Source organism: Durio zibethinus, chromosome 11 (genome assembly GCF_047325235.1).
Source record: "Durio zibethinus cultivar Kanyao isolate XHJ-2024 chromosome 11, ASM4732523v1, whole genome shotgun sequence".
NCBI classification, from domain to species: Eukaryota; Viridiplantae; Streptophyta; class Magnoliopsida; order Malvales; family Malvaceae; genus Durio; species Durio zibethinus.
In genome coordinates, this window is record NC_143172.1 from 4,707,555 (window position 1) to 4,726,714 (window position 19,160).

Consider the following 19,160-nt stretch of genomic DNA (forward strand, 5'->3'; position numbering starts at 1 on the left):
CCTCCACAATTAAGTAAGAAGAATCTCACGCCTCACCAATTCCACGTGTCAGAAAACTATTGGCCCGTTGTATTACAGATGTCTCCGTCAATATCGACGGCCGTTAATCCTCGAACCAATAAACGTACTTCCCATTCATTTATCTTTTTCCAGCTGCTCCACACCTACAGGTTCTCATTTCCAAGCTTATCAACGGTCCAGATCAAAACTTCTTCATTAAGCGGTCTAGATTAAATCTAACGTGTACATTCTCTGTTTAGCCACAAAAAGGATTCCAGCTTAGAAGAAAGAACACTCTAAATTTTCACTTCTCGTCTTTTCTCGTTTTTCTTTTCTTTCTATCTTCAGTCGTTTCGAAACGAGTAGTTAGGGTTTTAGAATTTGGGTGAAAAGAATGGCTGAGCACGAAGAGAAGCATGAGGAATCGTTGATGGAAAAAATAACAGACAAGATCCACGGCCATGATTCATCGTCATCATCGTCGGATTCCGATGACGATAAGCCATCAGAATCGTCGGTCAAGGCCAAGGTCAAGGTCAAGGTCTTCCATCTCTTTGGAAGAGAAAGGCCCTTACACCACGTTTTCGGTGGAGGCAAACGTATGTTAAAAAATCCCTTTCTTCATTTATGAAAGTTGTACACTCTATTTTTGAGTTCTCTAGAATTTTGGGTTTTTTAAAGTTTTGATTTTTGTTTTGAATCATTTTTAAGTTTCTGACTTTTTTTTATTTTTATTTTTTGGTTATCATTGAAGAGTTAGATCTGGCACAGTGATTTAGATCGAGCTTTGGATTTTGATTAATTGATGTTGTTTTAGCTTAATTGTGGTTTTTGATCTGTTAATATTTAGAAAAGAAGTTAGGGAATTTCAAGATCTTTAACTGAATTGATGCCATCAGTTCTTCTATTTAAGTTTACTTTTTGTTGCTTGATGAGAGCGAACAAATTCTGGGATTATCTTATTTTATTAAAAGTTTCAAACCATATTAGTATTGATTATTAATAACCTTCCCGATGATAGTAATTTGATCTTTTTAATTGGTTATTGTCAGTAATTGTTACCTTTTAGCTTTAATTTTTGTTGTGATACATACTTATGAAATTGGGTGTATGTGTAATAGCTGCTGACATTTTCCTGTGGAGGAACAAAAAGGTTTCAGCAGGAACGCTTGGTGTTGCAACTGTGATATGGGTTTTGTTTGAATTGCTTGAATACTACCTTCTCACTCTAGTGTGTCACTTGTTGATACTTGCTCTTGCAATACTCTTCTTGTGGTCGAATGCTACTCAGTTCATCAACAAGTAAGCTGTTGAATTTGTTGTCTAATTTGGGGTTATATTTAGATTCGGGGTTCTTTTTGCTCATGGTAATGGTAAATTGTTTTGAGTAGGTCTCGGCCACGCATCCCCGAAGTTCAAATCCCTAAGGACCCTGTTTTAGAGTTTGCCCAAGCACTTAGGTTGGAGATTAACCAGGCTTTTGCTGTCCTGCGGGTTATTGCATCAGGAAGAGATCTTAAGAAGTTCCTCTCTGTACGTTGTTTACTTGTTTTTCTTGTACAGAATGGTTTTCTTTGATTGATCATATGCAATTATTCATCCAACTGGCAATTCAGATAGCGATGCAATCATCACATGGTTTGCTGTGTCGTGATCAATCTTTATTGATATGAGGATTTTGAATTATGTTAATAATGTATTTAACAATCATATTGGAATGGCATTGTGATTGTTTAGGTGATTGCTGGCTTGTGGGTTTTGTCTATTGTGGGAACTTGGTGCAACTTCTTGACATTGTTCTACATAGGTAGTGGAGTCTCCTTCAAGTGCCTTGTTTTTTACCTTTATAAACATTGTGGTTTCCTGATTTTGTTTTAATGGTTGATCCAAACAGTATTCGTAATACTTCACACTGTACCTGTGCTGTATGAGAAATATGAGGACAAGGTGGATCCATTTGCTGAGAAAGTAATGCATGAGATTAATAAGCAGTATGCAGTGTTTGATGCAAAAGTTCTAAGTAAGATTCCAAGGGGACCATCAAAAGAAAAGAAGAAGGATTAGATTTACCAGCCAAGATGTGCTGTTGCTAGGTACTGACATACATCTGGTAGCCGTGCGTTGTGAAGGTGTTGTTAAATTTTATCCAGTATCAGCTAGAACCCTGCTTTTATCCTTAATTTTCGTAGTCACTGGTTCTCAATGATCATGAATATGGGATCCTTTTTTTTTAAATCTTTGTTTTTTGCTACACACATGGTAGCCAGTTGACATTATGTTGTCATATTGCTTGTTGATTAGTGCACTGTACATTGGGTTGAAATTTCTCTCAAACTGTTCTGGATATCTTTCTGGATGATTCACTTTGCTTTGTGTTTTAACTGCTGTTGCATGCATTACCTACAACGGCGCACATATAATTCCGGCCTATGGATAGACGTCTAATTCCTGTCAGCCAGTGTAAAGTATATCGAATAAGCATCCTATAATGTTTTGATAAAAGTAAAATGCGTTCATAGCTCATGAAGATGCCCATGGATGTCGTAGGAGTAAAAATTTGGTGTCGAGGAGAAAAGCGATTATACCAACTACCGTAAGGCAGGAAATCAAAAGAGTTTTCAAAATCGTTGGTATAGATTGAAACCAACATACAAGGACTTAAAAAAAGCGCTATTGGTTAAAGACGGTCTATCAAACATCGGGTTGTTCCATGTACGAACTTTTGCTGGAAATAACACAGACTAGAGGTAATGACCACCCACTCCCCTGACAAGCACTATCTGAAGAGATATACTTGTACATGAACAACCCAACTGTTGTAAAATAATATTACAAACTTTTTTCACTGCTTCTTAACAGCAGAACTTGGTTAATAAGAAGGATAGATTTTCAGCTTGGCTTTGTTCCCAGTTCGCAACTTGTTTGTTCTTTAATCAGTATTTTCATCCACTGATCAATGAAGGATGACTTAAAATCGTGGATTCTCTATTAAATTCTTCCTATGGTGCTTGTAACTGTTAAATGAATCGAACTTCTTATATGAAGTAAGATAACCGCTGCTTCTTTCTCGATCCCCTTCTCCATACAAATCATTCCATTGTTGGGTCTAAAGTACTTTTTTTTGTTTTGGCCACTAATATTTGTAGTATTTTTTTTAATCATTGGAACATAAAATAGTAACGGTTGTGTGACTTGACATTGCAAAATTTAAAAATGGCATCCTTGTAAGCTAAAATAACTCAAATGGCATTACTAAAACTCAATGTAAGCTAAAATTTTTAGGATTATGGAGTCAAATTATGTTAAAACAAACTTAAGGGTTAGGGGTTTCTAAAACGGATATAGTTTGTGAGATATTGTTGTTTAAGGAGGAAATGTAGGGTTTAAGGTTGTGATATAGTGATCATGATTTTGGGTTTAAGGTTGCAATTTAAAGAGAAGTGGCAGTGATTTGAGGTTTAGGGTTGCGAAAGCTATGATTTTGGGAAAATCGAGAGCTAGGGATTATGATTTTGTTGTGTTTATGGTGGGGTTGAAATAGGGTTTGATCTTGTATTTTTTTAGGTAGTGTAAGATCAAATTAGATTCTAGTGTTGGTGTTTGTTTAGGGTTTGGCAAGCAATGGACAGAAGAAAGCTTCTATTGAGAGGGAATGCTATGCTTATGTAAGGTAGGTGTTCAACATATTTTTATTGTTTTTTTTTTTTGTTTCTGCCTAGTACTAAGTGAAGTAGTTTGAATGGGCTTGTTTAGTTTCAAGTATTTAGTATGGTTGTTGCAAACATATTTTTATTATGCTTTGTATGGTGTTGAGTGTGATAAGTCATTTTTTAATGCTTATGTTCTGCTCAATGTGCTAAGTCATTTTTGTTTGCTTGTCTTGTATTTTGGAGGCATGTGGAGTCATGTTTGGTTTTAAATGCTTTTTGAGGCATTAGTAGTCATGTTTGGATTTGACTACATGTTGAGGCATGTGTATTAAATTGTCATCTAATGAAGATTATTTAATTGAGTTAACAATTATAACGATATTCTTGAATTAATTTGGGCTCATATAGATTGAGTTCGAATGGTTTTTTTTTTTTTTATAAAGTATTGTCTATATTTTCTGCATATGTTACAATCATTTATACATTAATATCATATGTGAAAACCAACCAATTCTAAATAATCAAATAAGGGAACACATTGATATTGATGACCAAGCTACCGTGTGAATTTTAGCTGAAACTTGATATATATAAATGACTATATGCCTCCATATGTAAATGACTACATGCCTCCATATGTTCAGATCTTGAAGTTGTCACTTGATTAATAAATATGTTAAAGATTTAATGTTATAATAGAAGAGATTAGGCTAGTGTCTATTCTTTATTTTCAAGTCTTAACTTATTATGTTTTTCAGAAATAGATTAGATATGTTAACCAAAGCTAAGACTATTAGTATATTACATATTAATTTAAAATTATTGGATACAAATTAGTTTTGTACTTTATGCCTAAATCGTATTAGTTTTTTAATTAATGTTTTGAAATTTGATAATTCTTTCAAAGCCTAAATCAAACTACTTTTCAACTGTTGTTCATTATGGTTGTAAAGTATACTAGAATGAGATTTGATTACTTTGGCTTATGCCATACAGAAGCTATGTCTATGATTGTAATAAATGATATGATTGGAGAGTTAGGTTATCTAAGCTTAACTAGATGTTATTGGAAAATGTTTGAAGGGTCACTTAGTATTGATAATGTTATGCCTCTTATAACAAATTTTGATGTTGTGAATATGTTGTTTGCATGCCTAGAAATCATTACATCCATGTTTACTTAGAGGATAAGTTTGTCATTGATGGATGTAATATAGATGATAGATTTGTTGAAGAAGAATCACAAATGGAAATTGCTTCAGACATTAAAAGTGAAATTGAAATTGAAAAAAAGCAAGTCATGAAGGTGTTAATTTTAATTTAGAAAAAGATGAAGTTTTATTCAATGAACATGAAAATGATAGTGATAGTTCTAATTTTTATTTTAATGAGAGTGATTATGATATGGATGATGATGATGATAATGTATTTGAGATTAATGTTGATTTAGGAATTGAGAGTGATATGGATTGAGGTGCTGGAGCTAGCATTGGAATGGATGATGGGTTAGGTATTAGAGTTAGAGGAGCAAATGTTGAAGATAAAGATAGATCTAGATATAAAATTTAGATTTTTTGCACAGTGCGCATGAATCTGATTCTAAAAGTGTTAGTAAAGGTATAATCGATTAAGTTTGAGTCGATATAGTACCAAGCTCAAGCTTAATTCTAAATTCAAAGCTCAAAGATCGACTTGAGCTGAATTGAGTTTTATTTTTTTAGCTCGAGCTTGACTTAAGATAGAAATCAAGTTATTTGAACTCACTCGATTAAGTTTAATTAACATGTAAAAATAAACTTGATTCTTATACTCGATAAAAACTTGATTATTTATGCTCAAACTCAAGTTCGAGTTTGAGATTTTTTATAACTATTTTTTATCAAACTTAATAAATATTATATTTTTAAGATAATAGCAATAATAACAGCAACAATAATAACAACAACAACAACAACAACAACAACAACAACAATAATAATAATAATAACTTACATAACAACCAATTAGAAATAACTTGAGCAAGCATCAATAAGAAACTTAAATTTAGCTCAATAAAAGAATTTGATATCCAAGTTTAGCTGGATCAATTTAAAAATATATATATAATGCTTAAAAGACAAATAATCTTTATACTAAACATTATAATTCCAATGTGTGATGCACTATATTATTGCATGAACTCAGCTCGTTTACTTAAACAAGCCAAAATGTGAGACTTAAATTTCAAGAGTGCTTAAATTCTCTTTAATTTAGCAATTCAAGCTTGAATATTCCACAAGCAGCTTATGTCATTTTCATCACTAATTTTCTACTTTAGAATAAAAGAAGATAGAAAAGAACAAGCATTAACCTTAGTTGACCTCTAGTTATCAAGACAAGATCTATGGACATACTTTTAAGTACCTTTGCAATGGCATGGTGCAATTAAGTCATCATCTAAAATATAAGTAACCAAGTGCCTCGACATAAATAGATCAGTTTTATAATTTGTGCTATTAGCTTAGGATTGGGGGAATGAGAAACACTAAGCCAGCGTCAGAAGGATGGTTAGTTGGCTACTACATCGACGTTAGAAAAGATTGGAAGAGAATGAAGGAAAGGTGTACCGCAGATGGATTTTTGGTGGGATGGGCAAGACAGGGAGAAAGAAGGAAAGAATAAAATGAAAGATTAGGGTTTTATAGGTTAAAGGTAAGATAATAATTTTATAAATAAAATAATAAAAATATATATAATAGGAAAGCTTAATTAAGCTTGTGAGCTATTCAAGTCAAGTATTAATATACTCGAATTCGACTCGTTCGATAAATCGAGCTATTCGAACTTAAGCTCAGCTTGAAAATGATTGAGCCGAATTTTAGTTTTATCTGAATCAAATTTGAGTAGCTTACGAGTATTAATGTATCATTCACACTACTAAGTGTCATAACGTCTAGATCCGGGGATCTATCGTTAGACATTGACTTAAGGAGTCGCCACCAATCTTTTTTTATCTAGGTGCGATTGGTCACCTAAGAAATTTATCCTTTCAGGAAACACTTAAGTTTAAAGGTCCTTAAAAGAATAGGTTCAAGTCTACTAACCAAAATAAGGTTCGAGAATTCGGTTACATGTGGGGAAGGTTATAGCAACCCCACATGCCCATCCAAAGGATGGTACCATATTATTTCGAATTTATCATAAGGTTTAGAATCTAATGGCTTCAAATTTTATGTTAAATATTGGAAATAATTTTTAAGATTCTTCATCAATCTGGTAGTACTCTCAAAAAAATTCTTCCTCACCTCAAGAGTATTCAAGAATTCCATTTGATTTCTTAAAGAGGCTCTGTTGTTGGAAAAAGATTTATTTATTATTTTTTATTATTACCATTTTTATTGAAAATAAATTTAATTATTCCACCATTTTGGCCAAATTAAAAATATTTTCTCTTTTAAATTTTTAAAATTTTCACCATTTGGGTCATTTAGAAATTCTCTTTTTCTTTTTTTTTTTCTTAGAAAGAAAATAATATGACAATTATTTTTATTGAAATTTCATCTAAATTATTCCACCATTTGGGTCAAATTTAGAGAAAATTTCTCACTTAGAGATTTCTTAAAAATTTACCATTTGAAATTTCTAAGAATCTCATCTTTAGATAATTATCAAATATTTTCAATCTAATTTTTTTTTTGGAAAAAAATACAATTACTTGTATTAAAATTTCATCTAAATCATTCCACCATTTAGGCCAAATTTAGAAGAAATTTCTAACCTAGAGATTTCTTAGGAATTTACCATTTGAAATTTCTAAAAATCTCATATTTGGATAATTTGTATTGAATTCAAAAAAAAATTTATAGTTTTTAATTTTTCCTTTTTGGTTTGAAAATAAATATTAATTATTGATATTGAAATTTTATCTATATTATTCCACAATTTGGGATAAATTTAGACAAAATTTATGACCTAAAAATTTTATAAAAATTTATCATTTGAAATTTTTATAAATTCCATCATTGGATAATTAATATTTATTCCCAAAATTTTTATTTTTTATTATTTTATTAAATTTAATATCAAATAATGAAAACCATAAAACAAAGTGAACAAATAAACAATTATGCATAAAAACAAAACAAATGAATAAACAATCAAATAAAGAGAAAAAATAAATACCAAACAATTAAAGAATTTGAAAAAAAAAAATAAATAAAAGCAAGTAAAAGTATCGAAGTTGACGTGAGCCTTTGGGATGAAATTATACCAAATCAATGTACTAGCCTATCACATGACACTAAGGCATCAAAGCACACTAAGGCACTTGCTCCATATGCATGTGGTTCCTCTTCACTATTGCCTTCCACTGTTTTTTGGTTCCTGTTAGCTTTTTCTGTCCTTGCTGTCCAGTTTTCTTTTTGGTTCCTCTTCTTTTCTTTTTTTTTTTTTGCCTTCTTTTGGTGCCAGCAGCTTCACGTTCCCTTACCTGTTGTCAATTTTTCCCCCCTTCTTGTGTGTTACAGCATTTATTTATAAGGATTGATCAGATGAGTTTCTGATCAATCCTAATTCTTTCTTGTGATTGAAATTCAATCTTTGAATCCAATCCAAACTGTACCAGCCCAGTTTTATGCAAACTTAAACATTTTTTTTGTTTTTTTGTTTTTATTATTTTTTAATTTTTTAATTATCAAAGTTGATTTTGTAGATCCCAAGACAGATTGGGGTGTCTACACTAAGTATTAGTAATTGGCCAAAATTCAATAAAACAGATATGTAAATCCTAAGTTTCAGAAAAAGAATGTTAGTAATTACTAATAAAGAAGTGTTAAAAGAAGTCATAAAGCAGTATAAAAGGGAAAATAGGTATAATGTCAAGTTTAAAAGGAATGACAAAAAAAGATTTAATATCGTATGCAATGATAGGTATCTATAGACACTATAGAGGGTGAAATTCAATGCAAAAACCTATTGGACCTTACTTGGCAAATCAAAATTTATGTCATAAGGAAAATATGAACATGACTTTTAAATGGATGGATTAGATTACCTCTAAAAGTTTAGATTTATTCGAAGTACTTATTAAATCCTTTTTCAATAAAATGTCACAACAGACTTTGTGATTCATGTGTCATTGACAAAATATTTTAGGACTAAGCATAGAGCACTTAAAGTTGCATATAGAAATCATAAAGAACTATATTATAAGATTTATGATTATTTGAAGAAGCTTAGGCATAGCAATAAAGGGACCATACAATATGCTATCTAGACTGTAGGTTATTTAAGAGGATGTATGTTTGTTTATAAGCATGCAAAGATAGGTTCAAAGCTGGTTGAAGGCATATTATCAGCCTTGACTTCCTAAAGGGATATTATGGTTGAAACTTATTAGTAGCTATTGGAATTAATGCAAATGATTGCATCTATACATTAGTGTATGCCATTGTTGAAAGTGAAAACTTTGAGTTTTGGCATTGGTTCCTTTTTTTGCTAAAAAATGACTTTGAGATTACAAATTCTTGCCACTGAACTTTTATATTAAACAAACAAAAGGTATGAAATTATTCCTTTTAATTTTTTATTATTTCATTTTAAATATAAAATTGAGTTTAGTCTTGTTAACTATAGTTTATGGACTTATTATTTTTTAAGAACTTATGGATGCACTTTTTGATATTGTGCGTAATGTTGAGCATAGAAAATGTATTAGGCATTTATACACAAATTTCAAGTTAAACCCTAAAAATAAAGGAAAATCATTGAAGAATTGTTTGTGGAAAACTGCTAGACCTACCTACATGAAAGAGTTTGAGGACGCAATGAAAGAAATGAAAACCTTATCAACTGATGCACACAAATGGTATGAAGGAAAATATCCAACTCATTGGTTTAAGTCTCATTTCTCAACAATGGTCATGTGTGACATGCTTCTTAACAATATACCAAGTCATTTAACAAGTTTATTTTGAATGCAAGGGATAAACCAATCTTGACAAAGATGGAAATTATTAGGGCAAAACTGATGCAAAGGATTGCTTTAAAAAATGTAGCAACTGAAAGCATCCAGGACCATTTACACCTACTTGAAGAATGTACAAAGTTGCATGTGATCCATCAAATCAACATATGGTTGACCTTGAGTTATATACTTGTCCATGCAAAAAATAGGGTCTCATTAGCATTCATGCATATATGCTATTTCAACCATGTTTCTAAATAAAAAAAAAATTAAACATTATGTTAACCTATGCTACAACAAGATCACATAAGTGAAGATATACTCTAATTTCATTAGCCCTATAGATGTGCAAATTAGTAGAGAACTATTAAATCCTTGGAATCAATATTACCACCAATTATAAGAAGGCTACATGGATGACCACATAAAAATAAGAGAAAAAAAGTAAATGAAACAGTTGAAAATCATCTTAAAATTAATAAGAGAGGAAGGCAACTTAACTATAAGAAATGTGGAAAACCAATGTATAATGCCAGGACATGCTAAGGAGAGGTTTGGGGTAATAACAAATTAAATCTAGCTACTGTTACTAAAGATTATATCAGTCAAGCAAGAAAGAAAGTCTCGAAGTTACTTATGAGTATTTTAGTTTATTGGTTTCTATTCATGCGTGATAATATTATATAAAATATAATAACATGTTTTACTATTTCCATTTTTCAGGTTAAAAGATCTGTTCGGGCTACAAATCAACAAATTAAGGCTACTGCAACTACCAATAAACCATTTTCAACAATTATTAGATGGATGTCTGATGTAAGCAACTCTTTTGTTAATATACACTAACCTTAAAATTTACCCTATAGAATAAATAAATAATTATTTATTGTATTGACGTGTAAGGTTCTAATCAAGTATTTCAAAACACCACAAAGTTCTGTCTCTAAATTCTATGGCTTTTCTGGATCTTGTAAACCTCTTTCACTTTATGGACCTTATGGATCCCCTTTACCTCCTAGACTTGCAAATATAAAAAAAAAAAAAAAAAAACCGCCTGAATCTTCAATCTATGTTCAACAAATCAAAAAAGCTACATAGGGTCTAGCAAGGCTAACTACCATGAAATGAAAAACATTGCTAGGCCAATTACCAACAAAGCTAGCTTAGAAATAGGAGTCTTTCGTTTTTTTTATACATGATTGGTTTATAATCCAAAATTCTTTTGTTACTAGTATGTTGGAATGGTATAGAAATTATTTTTGTTGTTTAGGAGACTATTTTTATGTAGACTAGTTTAGGGTATTGATCTAAAGTCTAACATATTGCCCACAATTACATATTGGTGTAAATGGCTCTTCATTATTAATAAAGTCATGTTTTTTTCATTAATTTTGTTTTGGATTTTTTTCTGTTACTGCCTGAGATTACATACTAATTTATTGGTTTGTTCATTATTTGTTTATGTTGGTATTATTACTAGTTTGTCATGTCGATATTATTACTTATTTCTCAATTGTTGGTTTAGCATTTGTTGATATTAGGGGATCTATTGCAACAACTTCAATTTAGCACTTACCAAGGTTTAAACAAAAATTTGAAACCTTGATCTTAGGGGACCTATTCGTTTAAGATTAAGTACAGACCAAGACTTAAATAAAAAATTAAAATAAGCACTTAATCTGAATCATTACTATACATAATCTAATTCGAAGTATATATTGTTAATAGTTAAAAATACAAAATGACTCTCGATACAAAATGACCTACCAATTGATACAACAAACTAGTTAATACATTTTGCCGGTTGATTCAAATGCAAAAAAAAAAAAAAAAAAACCCATATCTTCTAAACCCAATTGCTACCCTAAAACTATAATAAATTACCATACTCTAACCTTAAACCAAGATGCATAATCTAGTCAATGCTTAATCAATGCAAAAATCAAACAACAAACCAACAACAAAATCCACAATACCCGCTCCTTTCTTCGTTAGTTTTCAATTGTGCTAATCTTTCTTAATAACCCAAGGAGCACAACTCTAGTACAATTACTAATGTGTAGATCATACTAATTAAAGAAATGACATTCAGAGACATACCTATAATTCTACCTAAAAACTTTCCTTCAAGATTATTATTTGATCAAGAGGTCCTTAGATCAGCTAGCAATCCACAATGACAAAAAAGAATCATGAAATTAAAGTTTTTTTTATCCTAAACTCAACATTTGAAAATCCTAAATCAAGAAGGAAAGAAACAAAACTAGTGATGATAATGAAAGGGGAAAGAAGAATAACATAAAAGATGAGAGAAAAGGAAACGTGAAAAAAAAATAACAAAAATGAATTAATTTGACTCATTAACCCAAAAAAATTTTAGCTTACGTAAAATTTTAGTAATACCATATAAGTTATTTTGTATGCCACATCATACAATTATTACTGATTAATGTCCCAGTGACTAAAAAAATACTAATTCAAACGTTAGTGACTAAAACAAAAAAAAAAAATACTTTATTGATCATTTTAAAGAGATTCAAATAGTTAAGTGAGTATTAAGGTATTTAGCACAGTCTAGAGGTAATTACCACCTACTCCCTTGACAAGCTCTATCTGAAGAAATGTACTTGTACACGAACTGTTGTAAAATAATATTACAACTTTGCAAACTGCTTCATAACAGGAGAATTTGCTAATAAGAAGGATGAATTTTCAGGTTGGCTTTGTTCCCAGTTCGCATCTTCTTTGTTCATTAATCAGTATTTTCAACCACTTGTAAATGAAGGATGGCTTAAAATCATGGATCCTCTATTAAATTCTTCCTATGGTGCTCGTAACTGTTAAATGAATCGTACTTCTCATAGGAAGTAAGATAACTGCTGCTTCTTTCTCGAATCCCCTTCTCCATACAAATCATTCCATTGTTTTAACTCGTTCATTGCAGCTTCCTTGGAAGCAAAGCTCGCTGCCACCTGCCCGGCAAGCAAAATGGAACATAAATAACTGATGTGAGGAGCAAATATGCCAAAAATCAATCAACGTTTGCCGAGGGAGGATTCCTCTACGAACTAAAATCTTGGTGATTGGAAACATGCTATGGAATCACTTGGTTGTGGGGTAGGATTCCTCTACGAACTAAAATCTTGGTGATTGGAAACATGCTATGGAATCACTTGGTTGTGGGGTTACCTGATTCTTTGGTTGCCTAAAATCTTCCATATTTATGGCCTTAGGGTAATGACTCTTTCCTCTACACCATCTTTTTTAGTTGAGGTATCTTCTGTGTTCTGTCCTTCAGCAATTCTCTGTTTTCTCTCCTGCAAAGGGTATTTTATAATAGAACAAAACAAAAAAAAAAAAAAAAGAGAGTTGATTTCCGAGGCCCTTGCTTGAAAAGAGATATTTAATTTGAAATTTTCCTTCAAGAAAAAGCGTTTTTTTTTTTAAACAAAAACAGGAGGATCACATGGACTTAAAGGAAGTGATGCACTCACCAGATCCTTCAATCTCTCTTGCTGTATTAACTCTCTAACAGGCCGGTAAGCAGCTGTTGTGCATAAGTTCTGTCTTAAACAGGAAATGACAGTGATCATACTTAATTATTCATCTAAAAAATAATATCTTATCAAAATGCAAACCTTAAGGTCACTTCCAGTATATCCTTTTGTCATTGATGCAAGCTCCATGAAGTCTAGACCTTCTACTTTTTCTTTTGCTAAAAGAGTTCTAAAAATCTTTTCCCGGTTCTCTGCTGCTGGAAGCCCCACCATGATTCTGTTAAAATGATTAAGGTTCAGTATAACAAACATGATTACTTGAGAAAATTCAATGCATCAATTAATTTCATTGGGGCCAATTCCCCAGCGTGGTTTTCCATAATTTAGGAAATTACTGAAGTGTTCTAAAGATAATTTTAGAGATGCCTATAGTTTGACCTGTACTAATTCTTGAACAAAACTATGAGCTTTTCATGCTAAAGTGCTCAACTTCTCAATGAGAGCAATAGACTGCAGATTGAGTACAGAATGAAGCTTCAAATTGAAAATTTTTCTATTAAAAGTTTCATCTTTTGTGAAGCTAAAAAATGGTACATATGCAAGTAGAAGCAGTGCTTCTGCCAAGATGTAAGACAGTTCTGTATTCAAAATAATCAATGAGCATAAGTACCTTCGCTCAAAACGCCTAATGATTGCTTCATCAAGGTCAATTGGTCTGTTGGTCGCAGCAAGGATGAGGATACGTTCACCTGGCTTTGTCAAGCGCCCATCCCAGTGAGCCATAAACTCATTTTTTATTTTCCGCATGGCTTCATGCTCTCCAACTCTAGTCCTCTGACCAAGCATGCTATCAACCTTATCAACAAATATAATAGTTGGAAAGACCTTGGCTGCCAATAAGAACAAAGCTCGAAAGCTCTTCTCATCTTCACTGGTAGACATGGACACATTAATGAAGCTTGCTCCAGCCTCTCTAGCAATGGCCTTGGCCAGCATTGTCTTCCCAGTGCCAGGAGGACCAAACAACAATATTCCCGTGCAAGGTTTTAGAAGTCCACCTTTAAAAAGGTCTGGCCTTCTGAGAGGAAGCATCACTAGCTCCCGCAGGGATTCTTTGGTCTCATCTAAGGCACCAATGTTGGCAAATGTAACATTGATCTCATTTGCCGGTATTGCCTCAGGCCTTATACGCTTTTCAAATTCATTGTCTGGAGGAACTTCTTGCCACAAGTAAAACAAGTACAAAGTGATATAAAAGATGACAAAACGGGATACTGATGGAACTAGCTACCCGAGAACATTATGTCAACTGGAACTACTGAAAAATTATTTTCACAACTGTTCATTCCTTTCAGGAGTAAATTTGGTGATTAGTTAAATTATTAAAACTGTTTGCAAATTTTAGGTGCATGTATGCAAAATATACCATTTACAAAATGCATCTAAAAGAAGACAAACTCACAGGAACTTTTGAGGCTGCAGTAGAATTTTCACCCTCGGTCTTTGTTGCTGGAACTATCGTCTCTGTTTCACCCTTCTTTTCAGGATTAGTGCTTCCAGATTTTTATTCCCGTTTCACACCTACAGAAACTGCTCCTGCTTCCTACAATTACTCAAAGAACAAAATGGGCAGGTAAGCTTAGCAATCTCCCATCTAATTCCTTCTATAGATAATGTTAAAAAACAACTAGCTAGTGTAAACACCTTTGATGTTTCAGTTTGTGCTTCATTTTTAATGTGTCTTTGCCATTGGACTTTCCTTCCTGGAATATGCTCAATCCATGTGACAAGCTGTATCAGTGCAGACTAATCAGAAAATGTAATATTAATGGCAACATCAACCGTGGAAGAAAAACTAATCTGACCTTTCAGATGATATCATGAGTTTTGCCATTACTGTATTCAGGATCCTTATTTTTCATCAAATGATAAGAAATGGCCGACACCACAACCTCCTCTATGTATTTACTGAGGGCCATTGCTTCTGCCACACAGATTGAATCTAGATCATCACAAACAAGATCATTAGCTGAAAGCACCTCCATGATGTGATTTCTATTATCCTGAGCTTGGATCGTCTTCATGTCCTTTTCCAGTTGAGACTTCCAGCTGACAAGATGTTTTTCATCAGCTGGGGGCCTGATCTCAATGTTGTAAGGGAAAATGGAAGTTACCTCTCATCCACCTCTCTCTCATCATTACCCAGATCTAGAACTCGTGACCCAAGGATCAACACATTTCCAGGCAGCTTCTTCAACATTTTTTGAAACAGATTATAAATCCTTTGTGATATAGACAAAAGCTTGTCAACATCCCTAAGATACAGCACAATAGGAGTGGCTTTTGACACATAAACCAACACCTGTATTCAATTCAGAATTGCTGTTGGTCCATCATTTATTTCAAAGCAAGAGATGATTTCATACATAAATAAGATACATTAAAATTTCATGATAAGATCATTCACTGCTGCAATTAACATGCATCCCCAAATGACACTACCTTGTAAAGAGACTGTATAAGAAGCTTCTCATCAAAAGACAAACTGCTTATCCACCTCAAAGGAGCTAGAGAAAAGGGGAAAAAAAAAGATTAAAGCAGCTATGAGCACTTGGAAAATGAACTTGGAGAATAATGAAGCATAAATAGTGGTGGAGAGTCATTAAACTACATGAGCATTATAAGCGTTCCCATCCATGTTGGAGAGTTAAATCATCAGTAATTGCTTCAAAATTCTTGGATTTTGATGAACCTGAAACTTTGTCCTTACAATTTATATAATTGATTGAAGAATGATCAAGCAAAGTTGTTTACCCTCTACCACCTTCAACTTAAGATTTCTTTGTTGTTTATTAGGATCATAAGACATGACTCCAAAGCTCTTTAACCACAACAACTTACATTTCTATATTTGCAGTTATAGGACTGCACTGCATTTCCTTGTCTAGGACATATTCTAAATAGATTGTCGGGCTCCAGAAGAAACCCTGTAATGGCCCACTACATTTTTTCTAGTACTACTTTCTCATGGCAGATAACATTATTGTTTGTTAGCTGATTCAAATGAAGTTCGTGGTACTACCTTGTTAAAAAGCTACTTTGAAAGAGATTTCATTTGTTGGTTGAGAAATAAAAATGAGTGGTTTTTAGTGTTAACCTTGCACTTAAGGAAAAACTTCTAGTTACTTCACGCAAAAACTTCTACTCTTTAACCATAAAAAACTTCTTTTTTAATCCTGTCATTAATAGAACGTAAGGAGTACCTGGATTTGCAGGACTGCATTGAGAAGTAAGGCTATTCATATTATCTGATACAGATGCATATCCACGTAGCTTGGGAGGACCTTCAATTCCCCTGCAGTTACAAGAACCAGAAATATCGAAAAACAGAAGACTAAACTCCTGGCTACACATTTTCTCATGAGATTAATCAGGAATAGGTCACAATACCTTAACCCAATATCCATACCACTGCTTTGACGCCTCATTGTACCTGTAACATAACTTACAGTTCTTAGTCACAGAGATATATACACGCAACTATTGTAAACAATATCTACATCATAAGAATTGAAGAAATTAGATATTTCAGTTAGCGCTAATAGATTCAATAAATGATATGGAAACAATAAGATAGATAAAGCTTCGCATAAATACTAAAAACCAAACATTTTCTACTATACCTGTGGGCTCTTCCTGTGAAAGGAGTGAAAATGAACCAAATAAACCAGACAAAGGCTCTAATGTTGACTCTGAAGTGGATCTTTTGAAAGACTGCATAAGAGAATCAAAGATTAGGGAAAAATCAAAAGCAGGGTTGGCCTATTTCCATGTGTCTTCAGAGAAATGTACTAAAAAAAGAGAAAAACTTACAGATTCTTTGCCACTTCCATGTTTACTCTGAATCTGTACTAAGGAAACCATTTAAACTGTCAAATGCAAAAATTCGAAGCTTAAAGCCGAGCAAGTTAAAAGATGGGGGAAGAAGGAAAATGTGCAATACCCACTTTTAAGGAAAAATCAGTTACATCCAAGAGGAGCAACTTTGATTCAAAGTAATGAGCTAAAGCTTCGGCGAGCATTTGCTGATAAAGTTCTTCAAGAAAATAGAAATTACAATTAGCAGCCTCACAAAAACAAATCTATAATACAAAAAAAAATTGTGATGTATAGCCTGCCAGTAATAAAAGCGATTCCAGGCAATAGGCGACCAACCTGCAGGTCCGGATAGCAATATGGCTTGACTGGCAGGAGAAAGATTCCTTGTTTACTTGGAAACATCAGCATGTTTCAAGTGGACATAGGCAGCACTAGTTAGCAATGCTTGAGTTTGCTCGCTGCCAAACAAAATCAACAGGATAAAATGCTCACCCATATCTATCTAGTATTGACACTAAAGAAAGCAGAAATATATAATAATATATACATTGAAGCTCCATGGTTTCATTCTCGAGGCAAGCCTCATGGCATACAGACAAAGAAGTCGAAATATCTAGAAATATAGTACTACTAAGATTATTCATTTATTTATTTCTCTAAACATAGATATAAGACTGAAAAAGAAAAAAAACTTTCTTTTTGGTTAATATTAAAAAAAATATTTCTTTTTCAAAGAAGAAAATGATTTAAACAACGAATGATGAGAAAATTGTAACTTTACCTGAGGTAGTAAGGAAACTGATCAAAGCTGACCTGGCTTTCTCTGCCATCAACGATTTGGCGAAGCAATTCTTTCTCCATCCTGTCCAAAGTGATGTTGGTTGATGCAGCCGAGCTTCCGGTCCATTTGCTCTGACCCGACTCCAACCCTAGAGCCACTCCTACCCCCACTCCCATTCTCAACGCCGAAAACAGTATATGCTTTTGTTCCATTGCTTGCCTAAGATTTTTCAAGCCCAAAGTTTTTTTTTCCTGGGAAAATTAATTTGATTTTTCTTCAGAAGTCTTTTGTCTCGGAAACCAAAAAGGAAAAACCACGATCTTTTGCGATGTTTCCTCTGTCTCACACTTAGTACGTATACCCTTTTTGGGTTTCTAATAATTGAATGGAAACTTCAATTTAAATGAAGCGAAAGAAGCGGATGTTTTGACAGCGAGGTGTCACCGCAAAGGGGAAAAAAGGGGCGGATGGTGGCTGAGGAAGAGTGATGGAGTCGGTTCCCGCTATTTCTGGAGTCTCTACGGTTCTTTCTTTCTGAAGTTTTTGAAGGGGAAAACAGAGAGGGAGAATTTGATGAGTAATCAAAAATTTGCTTATGTGGCAGTATTTGACGGTTTATGGTTCTGTTTGACAGTTTAAATAATTAGTTGTTGAATTATTTATTCTTAATTTTGCAGGACTACTTGGCGCAATATTACGAAGGAAGTCTGCATGTAATAAAACCGTCGCCTATTGTTGTCGCCCAACTGTGGTAATAATCAGATAAGGTTTGCAGAATTTTTGGGATCCTATCAAATGGCATCGAGGTGTGGCCCGTATGGGGGGAGAATCAAATGGGACATTTGAGTGAAGAAGCATTGTATCTGTAATAACAATGGGGAATTAAAAAAAGCAGCTTTGCTTGAGAGTTCGAAGCAGATCATGTATCAACTTAACTACAGCTGTAACTGCATGTGACAACTAGACACACGAAACAGCAGCAGCACATTTCTACCAATGGAGAAGAAGCATTGTAAGGAAGACGAAGTTGATCATGGTTTTACTTTGTTCTGATTTCTGCCCCCAACTACAAAAAGCCTTGACCTTCCAAACCAGCGGATCTGATCCATTGCCTGACTTCTGCTTGACGGAACCTTTCTTAACTTTATCCAATCAAGCTTTCACATGATCTGATGCCAGTTAATTGTATGGTGGTTTCTACTTTACCTTCCAGGCAAAAGAAAAAAAAAAAAAGAAAAAGGACAATGGTTTTAATAAAATGTTGTATTGGGGTGATTATTTACAGCTTTACAAGTGAAATTGTCAATGGAATGTATGTGATACACAAAGGGCTACAATGTCTCAGTGGAGAGCATGAGTACAAAAGAGTGACAAACCAAATCGTTCTGATCTGTAAAAGAAAATTGGAT

At 33.1% G+C, this 19,160-nt stretch overlaps 1 protein-coding gene and 2 pseudogenes across 2 annotated transcripts; 2 read left to right on the forward strand and 1 right to left on the reverse strand.

Annotated features, from left to right (window-relative positions):
- The first annotated feature begins 293 nt into the window (after nucleotides 1-293).
- Nucleotides 294-2,323, forward strand: LOC111290917 (reticulon-like protein B3). Its single transcript, XM_022882433.2, has 5 exons — nucleotides 294-599; nucleotides 1,122-1,302; nucleotides 1,392-1,533; nucleotides 1,738-1,807; nucleotides 1,895-2,323. Exons 1-5 carry the CDS (start codon nucleotides 395-397, stop codon nucleotides 2,062-2,064), a joined length of 768 nt encoding a protein of 255 aa, XP_022738168.2. The 5' UTR covers nucleotides 294-394; the 3' UTR covers nucleotides 2,065-2,323.
- A 3,710-nt stretch (nucleotides 2,324-6,033) lies between these two features.
- LOC149516000 (uncharacterized) lies at nucleotides 6,034-10,014 on the forward strand (annotated as a pseudogene).
- Nucleotides 10,015-12,088: 2,074 nt separating this feature from the next.
- On the reverse strand, nucleotides 12,089-18,091 carry LOC111290092 (uncharacterized; annotated as a pseudogene). The gene is made up of 16 exons (XR_016346231.1): nucleotides 17,752-18,091; nucleotides 17,307-17,428; nucleotides 17,099-17,187; nucleotides 16,965-16,997; nucleotides 16,775-16,865; nucleotides 16,542-16,584; nucleotides 16,355-16,446; nucleotides 15,594-15,658; nucleotides 14,957-15,453; nucleotides 14,796-14,882; nucleotides 14,550-14,694; nucleotides 13,762-14,308; nucleotides 13,233-13,368; nucleotides 13,089-13,157; nucleotides 12,784-12,911; nucleotides 12,089-12,566 (listed from the first exon to the last, which is right to left on the reverse strand). The product of XR_016346231.1 is annotated as an uncharacterized LOC111290092 (transcript).
- Nucleotides 18,092-19,160: the final 1,069 nt, after the last annotated feature.

Coding starts and splice junctions, on each gene's coding strand:
- LOC111290917 (XM_022882433.2), top strand. CDS start 395: ATGGCTGAGCACGAAGAGAAGCATGAGGAATCGTTGATGGAAAAAATA. Junction 600..1,121: donor CGTTTTCGGTGGAGGCAAAC/GTATGTTAAAAA, acceptor TATGTGTAATAG/CTGCTGACATTTTCCTGTGG. Junction 1,534..1,737: donor ATCTTAAGAAGTTCCTCTCT/GTACGTTGTTTA, acceptor GTGATTGTTTAG/GTGATTGCTGGCTTGTGGGT.